This window comes from Nerophis lumbriciformis, linkage group LG03 (assembly GCF_033978685.3).
Source record: "Nerophis lumbriciformis linkage group LG03, RoL_Nlum_v2.1, whole genome shotgun sequence".
Lineage (NCBI taxonomy): Eukaryota > Metazoa > Chordata > Actinopteri > Syngnathiformes > Syngnathidae > Nerophis > Nerophis lumbriciformis.
The window spans coordinates 62,678,269-62,697,307 of NC_084550.2; the positions used below are offsets into that span (position 1 = coordinate 62,678,269).

The 19,039-nt window shown below is 42.4% G+C and overlaps 1 protein-coding gene across 4 annotated transcripts in view; it reads right to left on the minus strand.

Moving 5' to 3' along the window:
• Positions 1-19,039, minus strand: part of arhgef3 (Rho guanine nucleotide exchange factor (GEF) 3) — an 81,095-nt gene that overhangs the window by 5,382 nt on the left and 56,674 nt on the right. For 3 of the 4 annotated variants that reach the window (XM_072912865.1, XM_072912864.1, XM_072912866.1), the window contains 7 exons: positions 12,076-12,186; positions 11,736-11,996; positions 8,561-8,795; positions 8,408-8,484; positions 8,080-8,337; positions 5,413-5,583; positions 5,147-5,336 (listed from right to left, as the gene is read on the minus strand). In XM_072912865.1, the coding sequence (XP_072768966.1) occupies positions 5,147-5,336; positions 5,413-5,583; positions 8,080-8,337; positions 8,408-8,484; positions 8,561-8,795; positions 11,736-11,996; positions 12,076-12,186 (1,303 nt within the window). The remainder of the gene's footprint in view (positions 1-5,146; positions 5,337-5,412; positions 5,584-8,079; positions 8,338-8,407; positions 8,485-8,560; positions 8,796-11,735; positions 11,997-12,075; positions 12,187-19,039) is intronic. The other variant, XM_061940885.2, reaches the window with a different exon arrangement.

Sequence of the window (19,039 nt, forward strand, 5' to 3'; positions counted from 1 at the left end):
GTAGGCTAATATAGACACTTACATCATGTGTTGTCTTCATTATAACACTTATATAAGACTTTTAAAGTCATTTTGATAGTAGGCTAATATAGCTAATATAGACACTTACATCATGTGTTGTCTTCATTACAACACTTTAATAAGACTTTTAAAGTCATTTTGATAGTAAGCTAATATGGCTAATATAGACACTGACATCATGTGTTGCCTTCATTATAACACTTATATAAGACTTTTAAAGTCATTTTGATAGTAGGCTAATATAGCTAATTAGCCACTTACATCATGTGTTGCCATCATTATAACACTTATATAAGACTTTTAATTTTTTGCGGCTCCAGACCGATTACTTTTTTTGTATTTGTGGTCCAATATGGCTCTTTCAACATTTTGGGTTGCCGACCCCTGCTGTAGGGGAACCTCCCGAGTCCAAAGCTAAGATTGTCGTCACCCTCCAAACACACACAAACACAGTAGAACCTCCATGCACGAACCCCTGTGTACGCTAACTTTCCGATCAAGCCAAATATGCCTCCGGCGCCTGCAGGCAAGAAAGCGGGGCGAAACATTGGGGGGGGGGACGGTGCCACTAAAGTCGCACTCTAGACATTTTCTGAAACTTGGCAGCCTTTTTCTAAACAACGAACCCAGCAGGCACAAGACATTGTTACAACGTTGATTATACGTATATGTTCTTTAAAACTGACTTCTAAACAACGTTGCAAAATAATTGCATTTTTAAATTGAGACAATGTTGGTGTCTAACGTTGGATCCACGTTGATGGTTGGGAAATGACCTACATTTCAATGGTCAAATCAACGTCAGGAATCAACGTTAATTAAACAACGTCAAAAGGCATGTTGTTTCATCGTTGTATTCGTGTTGTAAAATATTGGTTGGGAAATGACCAAATCAACATCACAACCTGACATTGATTAAATGTTGTCAAAAAGAGTATTGCTCCATTTATAGTGTAATAATGCTCATTGTCATTTCTGTATTATTTTTTATTTTCGCTAACTGCTTATTTGCTATCACTTTTACCATCATATTTGTACATATCCTATTTGCTGATGTTGCTCTATTGTTGTTGTGTTTGCTGTTGTTGTTTTTGTCTCTCTATCTAATCCCCCTCTTGTCCCCACAATTTCCCCCTCTGTCTTCCTTTTTTCCTCTTTCTATGCCCTCCTGCACCAAATGATAATATAAATACATTTAATAAAGTCAAATACAAATAAGGCAACAAGAGAAGTATCCTACACTTCTCTTTTGTAAAGTAAATCTGAACAGCCGACATGGGCATCTACATCAACTATATGATTTGCCTGAGAAGCTGGACAGGACAAAAAAATAAATAATATATATATATATATATATATATATATATATATATATATATATATATATATATATATATATAAATAATAATAATTTTAAAAAAAAGGTTGTCAAAAAGCATGTTGTTTCAACGTTGTATTTGTGTTGTTTTTATTTTTATTGTCTGCGTTTTAATTTTGCTTTTATTTTCTTCCATTTCACTTTGTTGTCTGTGAAGCACTTTGAGTCTGCCTTGTGTATGAAAAGTGCTATACAAATAAAGTTGCCTTGCCTCGCCTTGTAGAATATTGGTTGGGAAATGACCAAATTTCAATGGTCAAATCAACGTCAGAACTAAACGTCAATTAAACGACGTCAAAAAGCATGTTGTTTCAACGTTGTAAAATACTGGTTGGGAAATTACCAAATTCTAATGGTCAAATCAACGTCAGAAACCCATCCATCCATCCATTTTCTACCGCTTGTTCCCTTCAGGGTCGCGGTGGGGGCGCTGGAGCCTATCTCACCAACATTGATTAAACGTCGTCAAAAAGCATGTTGATTCAACGTTGCATTTGTGTTGTAAAATGACCAAATTTCTATGGTCAAATCATCGTCAGAACCCAACATTGATCCACTTGACTTGCTGCCCAGGAATGTAGCGGGGGGTGTATATTGTAGCGTCCCGGAAGAGTTAGTGCTGCAAGGGGTTCTGGGTATTTGTTCTGTTGTGTTTATGTTGTGTTACGGTGCGGTATCAAGATATGAGCGGCTTCTGTACGCACACACGTAAATGCAAGGCTTACTTCATCAACAGCGATACAGTTTACACTGAGAGTGGCCGTATAAGCAACTTTAACATTGTTAGAAATATACGCCACACTGTGAACCCACACCAAACAAGAATGACAAACACATGCTGGGAGAACATCCGCACCGTAACACAACGTAAACACAACAGAACAAATACCCAGAACCCTTTGCAGCACTAACTCTTCCGGGACGCTACAAGGTGTGTGGGTGGGGGGGTATTTTGTAGCGTCCCGGAAGAGTTAGTGCTGCATAGGGTTTCTGGGTATTTGTTCTGTTGTGTTTATGTTGTGTTACGGTGCGGCATCAAGATATGAGCGGCTTCTGTACGCACACACGTAAATGCAAGGCATACTTCATCAACAGCGATACAGTTTACACTGAGAGTGGCCGTATAAGCAACTTTAACGTTGTTAGAAATATACGCCACACTGTGAACCCACACCAAACAGGAATGACAAACACATTTTGGGAGAACATCCGCACCGTAACACAACATAAACACAACAGAACAAATACCCAGAACCCTTTGCAGCACTAACTCTTCCGGGACGCTACAAAATACCCCCCCCACACACACACACCTTGTAGCGTCCTGGAAGAGTTAGTGCTGCAAAGGGTTCTGGGTATTTGTTCTATTGTGTTTATGTTGTGTTACGGTGCGGATGTTCTCCCGAAATGTGTTTGTCATTCTTGTTTGGTGTGGGTTCACAGCAGGGGTCGGCAACCCGCGGCTCCGGAGCCGCATGCGGCTCTTTGATCACTCTGATGCGGCTCAGCAGCTTACTTGCTGAACCCCCCAATTTTCCCGTGAGACTTCCGGATTTCAGTGCCTCTCGCAGAAAACTCCCGGGATTAATATTCACCGGTTTTCTCCCTTACAGCTATAATAAGGGCGTGCCATGATGGTACATCATTTGGCGCCCTCTACAAACTGTATTAACAGCGTGCCAGTCCAACACTTGTTATACAATATACATCTTCTGCTTGCACACGTACGTGACAGCAAGTCATACTTGGTCAACAGCCACACAGGTTACACTGACGGTGACCATATAAAACAACTTTAACACTCTTACGAATAATGCGCCACACTTTGAACCAAAACCAAACAAGAATGACAAACACATTTCGGTAGAACATCTGCACCTTAACCCAACATAAACACAACAGAACAAACACCCAGAATCCCTTGCAGCCCTGACTCTTCCGGGCTACATTATACACCCCTGCTACCACCAAACCCCGCCCCCACCCCAAGCCTGCTCCCTCACACATCAAACCCCCCCTTCCCCTCCCTCTCTGTGCATCAGTTGAGGTGGGCGGGGTTTGGTAGCGGGGGTGTATAATGTATCCCGGAAGAGTCAGGGTTGCATGGGATTCTGGGTATTTGTTCTGTTGTGTTTATGTTGTGTTACAGTGCAGATGTTCTCCCGAAATGTGTTTGTCATTCTTGTTTGGTGTGGGTTCACAGTGTGGCGCATTATTAGTAAGAGTGTTAAAGTTGTTTTTATACCGCCACCGTCAGTGTAACCTGTGTGGTTGTTGAGCAAGTATGCCTTGCTGTCATCTACCTCTGCAAGCGGAAGCCTCATACAACATGTGGCTGATCAGGCACGCATGACGCTGACAATCGCTATTCATTTAAAACCCGCATGCCACACCAGCATAAAAATTCCATATAAAAGGTGTGGGCAGCGTGTCTGAGACCCCTGGGTTATACATAGCACAAAGTAAAAAAAACAACTTTGTGTGCAGTGTTATTTCATTTAAAATTAAAAAAATGTTTGCGGCTCCCATTGTTTTCTATAGTTTGTGAAACTGGTCAAAATGGCTCTTTGACTGGTAAAGGTTGCCGACCCCTGGGGCGCATATTTGTAACAGTGTTAAAGTTGTTTATACGGCCACCCTCAGTGTGACCCGTATGGCTGTTGACCAAGAATTCTTGCATTCACTTGTGTGTGTGTGAAAAGCCGTAGATATTATGTGACTGGGCCGGCACGCAAAAGCAGTGCCTTTAAGGCACACCTCCAATATTGTTGTCTGGTGGAAATCGGGAGAAATTCGGGAGACTGGTTGATTTTCGGGAGGGGCACTGAAATTCGGGAGGGTTGGCAAGTATGACAGTATTTTTAGACATAATGCATGTTTGGTTTGGGAGTTATGTTTATACAACTTTCAAATTTAGTATGACAGTTACCTATACTGTCTTATTGAGTAAAAAAAAAAAGTAACTTGTGTCATTACAAACCTTACAAAATATTTTTTTCCCAGTAAAACTCACAAAGATACTTTTCTTCAGGCATTATTAGCCATTTTGCATGTGTGGTTTAGGAGTTATGTTTAAATAACTGTCATATTGCGTGTGGCAGTTATGCTGTCATTATGAGTAAAACCTTTTTTTTGTCTTTGTAAACCTTACCAAAATACCTGATTCTGGTAAAACTCACATGGATACAATATTACAGGCATTTTTAGACATAATGCATGTTTGGTTTTGGAGTTATGTTTATAAAACTTTCAAATTTTGTATGACAGTTATACTGTCATATTGAGTAAAAAAAAGGAACTTGTGTCTTTACAAACCTTACAAAATATTTGTTTTCCCCCATTAAACTCACAAAGATACAGTTCTCCAGGCATTAATAGTCATTTTGCATGTGTGGTTTGGGAGTTATATTTAAATAACTGTCATAACAAATGTTGCAGTTATACTGTCATTATGAGTAAAACCCAGGTTTTGTATTTGTAAACCTTACCAAAATACCTGATTCTGGTAAAACTCACATGGATACAATATTACAGGCAGTTTAAGACTAATTGCAAGTTTGGTTTAGGAGTTTGGTTTTGGAATTATGTTTATATAATTTTCATATATAAAATGATATTGCCTCAAGGGCCAAATGAAATCACACGGCGGGCAAATTGGGCCAGAGTTTGACACCCATGCACTACTGGGTGACATTGGTAAAACAAGACATATCCTCAGAATACTTTCTTATCTAAAAAGGTACTGACTGCGTTCGTTGTTGCTGAAAGCCCCCCTGATGGACCCGCCCACTCTCATCTCTCCATCCGACAGGTCCTCCAGGTCCAGCTCTCGGATGGGGATGGGCTGCCGGCAGAGCTGGTAGCTGACGGGCTGCTCGTTGAGCGAGACGGACCTGGTGATGACCAGGACGTCCTGGAACAGGAAGACGTGGAGCTTCTTCTCAGAGCGAGAGAGAGAAGAGGTTGGATGACTCCCACAAGCAAGGAGAGAGACGAGGTAAGAGTCTACTCACGAGGCCCCGGTTGTTCTTCAGCTCTCCGTGGCAACTCAGCGTCCTGGAGCGCTCAATGAGGGCGTCCCTCAGTCCCACCTCGCTGTAGAGCAGCCGGTCCTTGTAGAACTGACACTCGGACTCTCCAGTGCGCCTGTTGGTGTCCGCCACCACGCTCTGGACCATCAGCATCTGTGGAGCACACCCGGTGTTGACCAAGGTACAAACCCCACAACCAGTGAAGTTGTCGCGTTGTGTAAATGGTAAATAAAAAGTGTCACACGGGGGTCGCAGCTTGCTGAGGGGTTGTTCTTCCATCGCAAAAGACGGCTCCGGACGACAGCGTGAAAGTAGGCTTGGTTTTATTAACATAAATAATCCTTGGATTTATTAATATAAATAATCCAAACTACCACAAACGCAAAAAATACAAGAAAAAAAAGGCAAGCGTGCCTAAAACACAAAAAGTTACTCTTTAACAGAAACTAGGACATGGACATGGAAACTGACTTGGTCAGAATCAGATTTAAGCCGGTCTGACATCAAGACAACGAAGGCAGAAAGAGTGACTGGCAAAGGCAACTTAAATAATGCCTCTGAGTAGCGCTCGGGAAGCAGGTCGAGCACTAATCAGAGACTGGTGAACACAATGAGTGACCATGACAACCAAAACAAACTCACAGGAGCACAACCAAGTACTAAAGCAGTCCAAAACTAACAGAAAATAATTAAACAAACATGATCCGGACACCGGATCGGTGCGGCGTCTTCAGTAATGCGGACGCTGTATCGATCCGTTGTGGTGAAGAAGGAGCTGAGCCGGAAGGCAAAGCTCTCAATTTACCGGTCGATCTACGTTCCCATCCTCACCTATGGTCATGAGCTTTGGGTTATGACCGAAAGGACAAGATCACGGGTACAAGCGGCTGAAATGAGTTTCCTCCGCCGGGTGGCGGGGCTCTCCCTTAGAGATAGGGTGAGAAGCTCTGCCATCCGGGAGGAGCTCAAAGTAAAGCCGCTGCTCCTCCACATCGAGAGGAGCCAGATGAGGTGGTTCGGGCATCTGGTCAGGATGCCACCCGAACGCCTCCCTAGGGAGGTGTTTAGGGCACGTCCGACCGGTAGGAGGCCGCGGGGAAGACCCAGGACACGTTGGGAAGACTATGTCTCCCGGCTGGCCTGGGAACGCCTCGGGGTCCCACAGGAAGAGCTGGACGAATTGGCTGGGGAGAGGGAAGTCTGGGCTTCCCTGCTTAGGCTGCTGCCCCCGCGACCCGACCTCGGATAAGCGGAAGAAGATGGATGGATGGATGGATGATCCGGACAACGGATCATGACAAAAAGAGAATACAACAAATCATTTTCAACTTATATTCAATTGAATAGACTGCAAAGACGAGATATTTAACACTCCAACTGGTAAGCTTTGTTATTTTTTTGCAAATTTTAGCTCATTTGGAATTTTTTTGTTTCAAAAAAGCTGGCACAAGTGGCAAAAAAGACAGAGAAAGTTGAGGAATGCTCATCAAACAGGTGTGCAGGCTAATTGGGAACAGGTGGGTGCCATGATTGGGTACAAAAGTAGGTTCCATGAAATGCTCAGTCATTCACAAACAAAGATGGGGCGAGGGTCACCACTTTGTCAACAAATGCCTGAGCAAATTGTTTAAGAACAACATTTCTCAAGCAGCTATTGCAAGGAATTTAGGGATTTCACCATCTACGGTCCGTAATATCATCAAAGGGTTCAGAGAATCTGGAGAAATCACTGCACGTAAGCAACTAAGCTTGTGACCTTCAATCCTTCAGGCTGTACTGCATCAAAAAGCAACATCGGTGTGTAAAGGATATCACCACATGGGCCTCAGGAACACTTCAGAAAACCGCTGTCAGTAACTACAGTTTGTTGCTACATCTGTAAGTGCAAGTTAAAACTCTGCTATGCAAAGCCAAAGCCATTTATCAACAACACCCAGAAGCGCCACCGGCTTCGCTGGGCCCGAGCTCATCTAAGATGGACTGATGCAAAGTGGGAAAGTGTTCTGTGGTCTGACGAGTCCACATTACAAATTGTTTTTGTGTGGACGTCGTGTCCTCCGGAACAAAGAGGAAAAGAACCATCCGGATTGTTATAGGCGCAAAGTTGAAAAGCCAGCATGTGTGATGGCATGGGGGTGTATTAGTGCCCATGGCATGGGTAACTTGCACATCTGTGAAGGCGCCATTAATGCTGAAAGGTACATACAGGTTTTGGACCAACATATGTTGCCATCCAAGCAACGTTACCATGGACGCCCCTGCTTATTTCAGCAAGACAATGCCAAGCGTGGCTTCATAGTAAAAGAGATTGATGGTATATTTTTAAATTTCTTTTTAGTCATAAAAAATACAATCATGTGTGCTTACGGACTGTATCCCTTGCAGACTGTATTGATATATATTGATATATAATGTAGGAACCACAATATTAATAACAGAAAGAAACAACCCTTTTGTGTGAATGAGTGTGAATGGGGGAGGGAGGTTTTTTGGGTTGGTGCACTAATTGTAAGTGTATCTTGTGTTTTTTATGTTGATTTAATTTAAAAAATATATATATATTTTTTTGAATTTCTTGTGCGGCCCGGTACCAATCGATCCACAGACCGGTACCACTGCCCTAAAACACCATCCTGTCCCCCCCCTCACCGCCTCATCCAGGTGTTGCTGGTCCAGGTGGTCGTTGGGGGTGTGCTTGAGGATCTCCCTGAGAAGCAGCGGATATTTCACCAGCCGACTGCGAGGGATGTCCAGGAAGTTCCACAAGTCCAACTTCCTGCTAAAGGGCGACTGGAGGCAGCGCTGCAGGAAGTCCTGGACTCTGAGGTCCTGCTTCTTCTGGTCCAGCAGGGCCTTGGCCTTCACCTGGTTGCTGCAGTAGGCCGTGTAGGACGAGAGACACGGGAGCTGCGGGGGAGGGGACACACAGACGCTAGTCTACGTGGTCTACAGCTCTCCGGACTCAATGCCTCCTCACCCAGTCAGTCAAGATCTGTCCAACGTGCTCGGTGGACCCGTCCGGTTTCCTGGCCTCGCAGAGGCGACTCAGCAGGTCTGACAAGAAACACATGGGACGGTGTGAGCGGTCCAGCTCGGCAGAACCTGAGAGGACTTGATGAGAGCGCGCTACCTTCATGCAGGGGAATCAGCGAGTCCAGAGTACCAAAGATCTGGTTCAGTTCCTGCTCGGTCATGATGGAGAGCTTCAGCATGGGGTCATGGTAGGCCTGCAGGACACACACACACACACACACATCTGGACTGGTTCTGCCTGGAAGACAAGGACACAGGGTTTTGTTTACCTTTTTCGCCAACTTGAGATCTTCGACCAGGTCTTGCTCGCCCTGAGCCAACTCAAAAATGGCCTAGAGGGACAAACGGTTTGTTAGTAACCCTTCACTGCAAAAACTGAAATCTAAGTAAGATGAAATATGTCAAATAAGGGTGATATTTGCTTATTTTCTGTCTGATAAGATCATTCTTCTCACTAAGCAGATTTTATGTTAGAGTGTTTTACTTGTTTTAAGTGTTTTGGTCCTAAATGATCTCAGTAAGATATTACAGCTTGTAAAACATGCTTGAAACTAGAATATCAAGTGTTGCAAAGCTGTGTCATCAACACTCACAAGTATAAAACTACTTTTTTAAAGTAATCATTTCTTATTTCAAGCGTGAAATAAAAAATCATGACTTTGACACAATTGTGTCTCATAATTAAAACAGATGACAGCCAAATGGACTTTGCTGTTTTATTTTCAATGAAACAATAGAAAATAGGTACTTCTATAGTAGTACAGTTGGCACAGTACAGTAAACTGACAGTTACTATTTAAACATTTTACATTTCTAACAATTTTTAACAGAAATAGTTCATGCACATTCAGATAAATTCTTCAAAATTACAATTAAAAAAAATTTAGCCGGGGGCCGGGCTGTATATATGTGCACTAATTGACTGAAAGAGCACGCACTTGGCGCGATGATGTCATGTTGTGGATGGAAAAATGCATTTTTAGACAATATGATTTGCCTGAGCGGCTGGGAGACCCCGAGAGTAACAAGCGCTTGCCTTGTTGCCTTTCCATTAAGAATATTAAATTAGTTTTAGTATAAGTTTGCTGGTTTCAAGAAATGTAATGCCGAGCGCATATCATTATGTCAAGATAATGGCACTAGCATTTACTTCATTTAAGAATATTTTTCAACATATTGAGCAAAAAGGTCTCTTTTTTTTCTACCAAGAAAAGTGCACTTGTTATTAGTGAGAATATACTTATTTTAAAGGGGAACATTATCACCAGTGTCAATATATACCTTGATGTTGCAGAAAAAAGACCATATATTTTTTTAACCGATTTCCGAACTCTAAATGGGTGAATTTTGGCGAATTAAACGCCTTTCTATTATTCGCCCTCGGAGCGATGACGTCACAACATGACGTCACATCGGGAAGCAATCCGCCATTTTCTCAAACACCGAGTCAAATCAGCTCTGTTATTTTCCGTTTTTTCGACTGTTTTCCGTACCTTGGAGACATCATGCCTCGTCGGTGTGTTGTCGGAGGGTGTAACAACACGAATAGGGACGGATTCAAGTTGCACCAGTGGCCCAAAGATGCCAAAGTGGCAAGAAATTGGACGTTTGTTTCGCACACTTTACCGACGAAAGCTATGCTACGACAGAGATGGCAAGAATGTGTGGATATCCTGCGACACTCAAAGCAGATGCATTTCCAACGATAAAGTCAAAGAAATCTGCCGCCAGACCCCCATTGAATCTGCCGGAGTGTGTGAGCAATTCAGGGACAAAGAAACCTCGGTAGCACGGCAAGCAATGGCGGCAGTTTGTTCCCGCAGACGAGCGAGCTAAACCCCCTGGATGTCTTGGCTCACACCGTCCCTTATGCCACCGAAGATGATCAAGAGAAGAATAGCGACCCTAGCTTCCCTGGCCTGCTGACATCAACTCCAAAACTGGACAGATCAGCTTTCAGGAAAAGAGAGCGGATGAGGGTATGTCTACAGAATATATTAATTGATGAAAACTGGGCTGTCTGCACTCTCAAAGTGCATGTTGTTGCCAACTGTATTTCATATGCTGTAAACCTAGTTCATAGTTGTTAGTTTCCTTTAATGCCAAACAAACACATACCAATCGTTGGTTAGAAGGCGATCGCCGAATTCGTCCTCGCTTTCTCCCGTGTTGCTGGCTGTCGTGTCGTTTTCGTCGGTTTCGCTTGCATACGGTTCAAACCGATATGGCTCAATAGCTTCAGTTTCTTCTTCAATTTCGCTTTCGCTACCTGCCTCCACACTACAACCATCCGTTTCAATACATGCGTAATCTGTTGAATCGCTTAAGCCGCTGAAATTCGAGTCTGAATCCGAGCTAATGTCGCTATACCTTGCTGTTCTTTCCACCATGTTTGTTTGTGTTGGCATCACTGTGTGACGTCACAGGAAAATGGACAGGTGTATATAACGATGGTTAAAATCAGGCACTTTGAAGCTTTTTTTAGGGATATTGCGTGATGGGTAAAATTTTGAAAAAAACTTCGAAAAATAAAATAAGCCACTGGGAACTGATTTTTAATGGTTTTAACCCTTCTGAAATTGTGATAATGATACCCTTTAAAAGACATCCAAGACCAGGACTCTGGTCCAAGGTCCATGACCAGGTTCCCGTACACACTCATATTGAATATTAGGGATGGGATTCGATTAAATTTTTGATTCAAAGCGATTATCGATTCAAAATATAACTTTTAATGCCAGTTTTATGATTAACTACATTCTTCTGTAAAATACCTAAAAGAAAACGGGTTTTGTTTAATAAAATTCTACCCAAACATTTAATAAAGTCTGCAGTTCTAAAAGTGTCCACTGGATGTCGCAGTAGCAATTCTTTGTTTCGCCTGACTTCAGAGGGGGCGGAGCTACTGTATTTTTCGGAGTATAAGTCGTTCCAGAGTATAAGTCGCACCGGCCGAAAATGCATAATAAAGAAGGAAAAAAAACATGTAAGTCACACTGGAGTATAAGTCGCATTTTTGGGGGAAATGTATTAGATAAAAGCCAACACCAAGAATAGACATTTGTGATAATGTTCCCCTATTTTTGGGTTCATTGAGGTTAGCTCATTTGACTTCTTTTGGAAAGTCTTGACAAGCCAAATTTTCTTGTTTTATTGGCAGATAATTTTGCTTAGTTCAAATAAAATACCCCTCATTTTTGTATTTTTTTTTTCTCCTTGTTTTTGAACACTGACTTTTTGCAGTGTATGGGAGTTCCACATGCGGGTCTCACCTCCTGTCTCTTGATCTCTTTCGGGCTGAGAGGCTGCGTCGCTCCCAGTCGGACGTCGAAGGTCTCGCTCCAAAGCTTGCTGTCGCGGCGCTTGGCAGCCGGGGCCGGGGCGGTGGACGCCCGCGCGGCAGTCGTGGAGGTAGAAGAGTTGGAGGTGGCCGCCGCCGTCACCCGTGTCTTGGCGGAGGACGAAGGAGGAGGAGGAGGGAGAGGAGCAGGAGCAGGAGGAAGCACTCGTTCCGTCCGGAAGCTGATGGAGCGCTGCAGGTCGACACGCAAACGTCCACCAGTTCAAGCAGGAAGAGGTTTGGGGTTCAGCTCCCATGAGACTGGTGCTCACCTGCAGCGTCTGACCAAACCTCTTCAGCGATGCCGACTTGACAGGCGGCAGCAGGCTGGCCAGAGACGTCACCCTGGAGACCGCCGCTTTGCTGCGCTTGGCGCTGGACTCCTGCACCACAAGGACAAGGCAAGATGAGTCCACCAGCGTCCTACTCGTCACATTAATATACACAACTTTCTCAGGGACTTACTCAACAGCACACAGTCTTCTTCAAACTCAAACATGTAGTTTCCCAAAGTGTAGAAATTGTCAGACTTTATTTTTTACTTACGTAAAAAATAGTACACCGTCTAGATCCATCCTATCTTGCTGATTGTATTGTACCATATGTCCCGGCAAGAAATCTGCGTTCTAAGAACTCCGGCTTATTAGTAATTCCCAGAGCCCAAAAGAAGTCTGTGGGCTATAGAGCGTTTTCTATTGGGGCTCCAGTACTCTGGAATGTTCTACCAGTAACAGTTGGAGATGCTACCTCAGTGGAAGCATTTAAGTCCCATCTTAAAACTCATTTGTATACTCTAGTGTTTAAATGCACCCCACTTTTAGACCAGTTGATCTGCCGTTTCTTTTCTGCTCTGCCTCCCTCTCCTGGGTGGAGAGGTTATCAGGTGACCACAGATTAGCTATTCAAAGTCGGGACCCAGGATGGACCAATCATCTGTGCATCAGTTGGGGACGTCTCTGTGCTGCTGACCTGTCTCCACTCAAGATGATCTCCTGCTGGCCCCACTATGGACTGGACTCTCACTATTATGTTAGATCCACTATGGACTGGACTCTCACAATATTATGTTAGATCCACTATGGACTGGACTCTCTCACTATTATGTTAGATCCACTATGGACTGGACTCTCACTATTATGCTAGATCCACTATGGACTGGACTCTCACTATTATGTTAGATCCACTATGGACTGGACTCTCACTATTATGTTAGATCCACTATGGACTGGACTCTCACAATATTATGTTAGATCCACTATGGACTGGACTCTCACTATTATGTTAGATCCACTATGGACTGGACTCTCACAATATTATGTTAGATACACTATGGACTGGACTCTCTCACTATTATGTTAGATCCACTATGGACTGGACCCTCACTATTATGCTAGATCCACTATGGACTGGACTCTCACTATTATGTTAGATCCACTATGGACTGGACTCTCACTATTATGTTAGATCCACTATGGACTGGACTCTCACTATTATGTTAGATCCACTATGGACTGGACTCTCACAATATTATGTTAGATCTACTATGGACTGGACTCTCTCACTATTATGTTAGATCCACTATGGACTGGACTCTCACTATTATGTTAGATCCACTATGGACTGGACTCTCACTATTATGTTAGATCCACTATGGACTGGACTCTCACAATATTATGTTAGATCCACTATGGACTGGACTCTCTCACTATTATGTTAGATCCACTATGGACTGGACTCTCACTATTATGTTAGATCCACTATGGACTGGACTCTCACTATTATGTTAGATCCACTATGGACTGGACTCTCACTATTATGTTAGATCCACTATGGACTGGACTCTCACAATATTATGTTAGATCCACTATGGACTGGACTCTCACTATTATGTTAGATCCACTATGGACTGGACTCTCACAATATTATGTTAGATCTACTATGGACTGGACTCTCTCACTATTATGTTAGATCCACTATGGACTGGACTCTCACAATATTATGTTAGATCCACTATGGACTGGACTCTCACTATTATGTTAGATCCACTATGGACTGGACTCTCACAATATTATGTTAGATCCACTATGGACTGGACTCTCACAATATTATGTTAGATCCACTATGGACTGGACTCTCACTATTATGTTAGATCCACTATGGACTGGACTCTCACACTATTATGTTAGATCCACTATGGACTGGACTCTCACACTATTATGTTAGATCCACTATGGACTGGACTCTCACTATTATGTTAGATCCACTATGGACTGGACTCTCACTATTATGTTAGATCCACTATGGACTGGACTCTCACAATATTATGTTAGATCCACTATGGACTGGACTCTCACTATTATGTTAGATCCACTATGGACTGAACTCTCACACTATTATGTTAGATCCACTACGGACTGGACTCTCACACTATTATGTTAGATCCACTATGGACTGGACTCTCACACTATTACGTTAGATCCACTAGGGACTGGACTCTCACAATATTGTGTTAGATCCACTATGGACTGGACTCTCACAATATTATGTTAGATCCACTACGGACTGGACTCTCATAATATTTTGCTAGATCCACTATGGACTGGACTCTCACAATATTATGTTAGATCCACTATGGACTGGACTCTCACACTATTACGTTAGATCCACTATGGACTGGACTCTCACACTATTACGTTAGATCCACTATGGACTGGACTCTCACAATATTATGTTAGATCCACTATGGACTGGACTCTCATAATATTTTGCTTGATCCACTATGGACTGGACTCTCACAATATTATGTTAGATCCACTATGAACTGGACTCTCACAATATTATGTTAGATCCACTATGGACTGGACTCTCACTATTATGTTAGATCCACTATGGACTGGACTCTCGCTATTATGTTAGATCCACAATGGACTGGACTCTCACTATTATGTTAGATCCACTATGGACTGGACTCTCACAATGTTATGTTAGATCCACTATGAACTGGACTCTCACAATATTATGTTAGATCCACTATGGACTGGACTCTCACTATTATGTTAGATCCACTATGGACTGGACTCTCACTATTATGTTAGATCCACTATGGACTGGACTCTCACAATATTATGTTAGATCCACTATGGACTGGACTCTCACTATTATGTTAGATCCACAATGGACTGGACTCTCACAATGTTATGTTAGATCCACTATGAACTGGACTCTCACAATATTATGTTAGATCCACTATGGACTGGACTCTCACAATGTTATGTTAGATCCACTATGAACTGGACTCTCACAATATTATGTTAGATCCACTATGGACTGGACTCTCACTATTATGTTAGATCCACTATGGACTGGACTCTCACACTATTACGTTAGATCCACTATGGACTGGACTCTCACACTATTATGTTAGATCCACTACGGACTGGACTCTCACACTATTACGTTAGATCCACTATGGACTGGACTCTCACAATATTTTGTTAGATCCACTACGGACTGGACTCTCATAATATTTTCCTAGACCCACTATGGACTGCACTCTCACAATGTTATGTTAGATCCACTATGGACTGGACACTCACTATTATGTTAGATCCACTATGGACTGGACTCTCACACTATTATGTTAGATCCACTATGGACTGGACTCTCTCACTATTATGTTAGATCCACTATGGACTGGCCTCTCACTATTATGTTAGATCCACTATGGACTGGACTCTCACACTATTATGTTAGATCCACTATGGACTGGACTCTCACACTATTATGTTAGATCCACTATGGACTGGACTCTCACACTATTATGTTAGATCCACTACGGAGTGGACTCTCACACTATTATGTTAGATCCACTATGGACTTGACTCTCACACTATTATGTTAGATCCACTATGGACTGGACTCTCACACTATTATGTTAGATCCACTATGGACTGGACTCTCACACTATTATGTTAGATCCACTATGGACTGGACTCTCTCACTATTACCGGTATGTTAGATCCACTATGGACTGGACTCTCTCACTATTATGTTAGATCCACTATGGACTGGACTCTCACACTATTATGTTAGATCCACTATGGACTGGACTCTCACACTATTATGTTAGATCCACTATGGACTGGACTCTCACACTATTATGTTAGATCCACTATGGACTGGACTCTCACACTATTATGTTAGATCCACTATGGACTGGACTCTCACACTATTATGTTAGATCCACTATGGACTGGACTCTCTCACTATTATGTTAGATCCACTATGGACTGGACTCTCACACTATTATGTTAGATCCACTATGGACTGGACTCTCACACTATTATGTTAGATCCACTATGGACTGGACTCTCACACTATTATGTTAGATCCACTATGGACTGGACTCTCACTATTATGTTAGATCCACTATGGACTGGACTCTCACTATTATGTTAGATCCACTATGGACTGGACCCTCACTATTATGTTAGATCCACTATGGACTGGACTCTCACACTATTATGTTAGATCCACTACGGACTGGACTCTCACACTATTATGTTAGATCCACTATGGACTGGACTCTCACACTATTACGTTAGATCCACTATGGACTGGACTCTCACAATATTATGTTAGATCCACTATGGACTGGACTCTCACAATATTATGTTAGATCCACTACGGACTGGACTCTCATAATATTTTGCTAGATCCACTATGGACTGGACTCTCACAATATTATGTTAGATCCACTATGGACTGGACTCTCACACTATTACGTTAGATCCACTATGGACTGGACTCTCACACTATTACGTTAGATCCACTATGGACTGGACTCTCACAATATTATGTTAGATCCACTACGGACTGGACTCTCATAATATTTTGCTTGATCCACTATGGACTGGACTCTCACAATATTATGTTAGATCCACTATGAACTGGACTCCCACAATATTATGTTAGATCCACTATGGACTGGACTCTCACTATTATGTTAGATCCACTATGGACTGGACTCTCACAATATTATGTTAGATCCACTATGGACTGGACTCTCACTATTATGTTAGATCCACTATGGACTGGACTCTCACACTATTATGTTAGATCCACTATGGACTGGACTCTCACACTATTATGTTAGATCCACTATGGACTGGACTCTCACACTATTATGTTAGATTCACTATGGACTGGACTCTCACACTATTATGTTAGATCCACTATGGACTGGACTCTCTCACTATTATGTTAGATCCACTATGGACTGGACTCTCACACTATTATGTTAGATCCACTATGGACTGGACTCTCACACTATTATGTTAGATCCACTATGGACTGGACTCTCACACTATTATGTTAGATCCACTATGGACTGGACTCTCACACTATTATGTTAGATCCACTATGGACTGGACTCTCACACTATTATGTTAGATTCACTATGGACTGGACTCTCACACTATTATGTTAGATCCACTATGGACTGGACTCTCTCACTATTATGTTAGATCCACTATGGACTGGACTCTCACACTATTATGTTAGATCCACTATGGACTGGACTCTCACACTATTATGTTAGATTCACTATGGACTGGACTCTCACACTATTATGTTAGATCCACTATGGACTGGACTCTCTCACTATTATGTTAGATCCACTATGGACTGGACTCTCACACTATTATGTTAGATCCACTATGGACTGGACTCTCACACTATTATGTTAGATCCACTATGGACTGGACTCTCACAATATTATGTTAGATCCACTATGGACTGGACTCTCACTATTATGTTAGATCCACTACGGACTGGACTCTCACACTATTATGTTAGATCCACTATGGACTGGACTCTCACACTATTTCGTTAGATCCACTATGGACTGGACTCTCACAATATTATGTTAGATCCACTACGGACTGGACTCTCATAATATTTTGCTAGATCCACTATGGACTGGACTCTCACAATATTATGTTAGATCCACTATGGACTGGACTCTCACACTATTACGTTAGATCCACTATGGACTGGACTCTCACACTATTACGTTAGATCCACTATGGACTGGACTCTCACAATATTATGTTAGATCCACTACGGACTGGACTCTCATAATATTTTGCTTGATCCACTATGGACTGGACTCTCACAATATTATGTTAGATCCACTATGAACTGGACTCTCACAATATTATGTTAGATCCACTATGGACTGGACTCTCACTATTATGTTAGATCCACTATGGACTGGACTCTCACAATATTATGTTAGATCCACTATGGACTGGACTCTCGCTATTATGTTAGATCCACAATGGACTGGACTCTCACTATTATGTTAGATCCACTATGGACTGGACTCTCACAATGTTATGTTAGATCCACTATGAACTGGACTCTCACAATATTATGTTAGATCCACTATGGACTGGACTCTCACTATTATGTTGGATCCACTATGGACTGGACTCTCACAATATTATGTTAGATCCACTATGGACTGGACTCTCACTATTATGTTAGATCCACTACGGACTGGACTCTCATAATATTTTGCTAGACCCACTATGGACTGCACTCTCACAATGTTATGTTAGATCCACTATGGACTGGACACTCACTATTATGTTAGATCCACTATGGACTGGACTCTCACACTATTATGTTAGATCCACTATGGACTGGACACTCACTATTATGTTAGATCCACTATGGACTGGACTCTCACACTATTATGTTAGATCCACTATGGACTGGACTCTCACACTATTATGTTAGATCCACTATGGACTGGACTCTCACACTATTATGTTAGATCCACTATGGACTGGACTCTCACACTATTATGTTAGATCCACTATGGACTGGACTCTCACACTATTATGTTAGATCCACTATGGACTGGACTCTCACACTATTATGTTAGATCCACTATGGACTGGACTCTCTCACTATTATGCTAGATCCACTATGGACTGGACTCTCACACTATTATGCTAGATCCACTATGGACTGGACTCTCACACTATTATGTTAGATCCACTATGGATTGGACTCTCACTATTATGTTAGATCCACTATGGACTGGACTCTCACACTATTATGTTAGATCCACTATGGACTGGACTCTCACTATTATGTTAGATCCACTATGGACTGGACTCTCACACTATTATGTTAGATCCACAATGGACTGGACTCTCACACTAT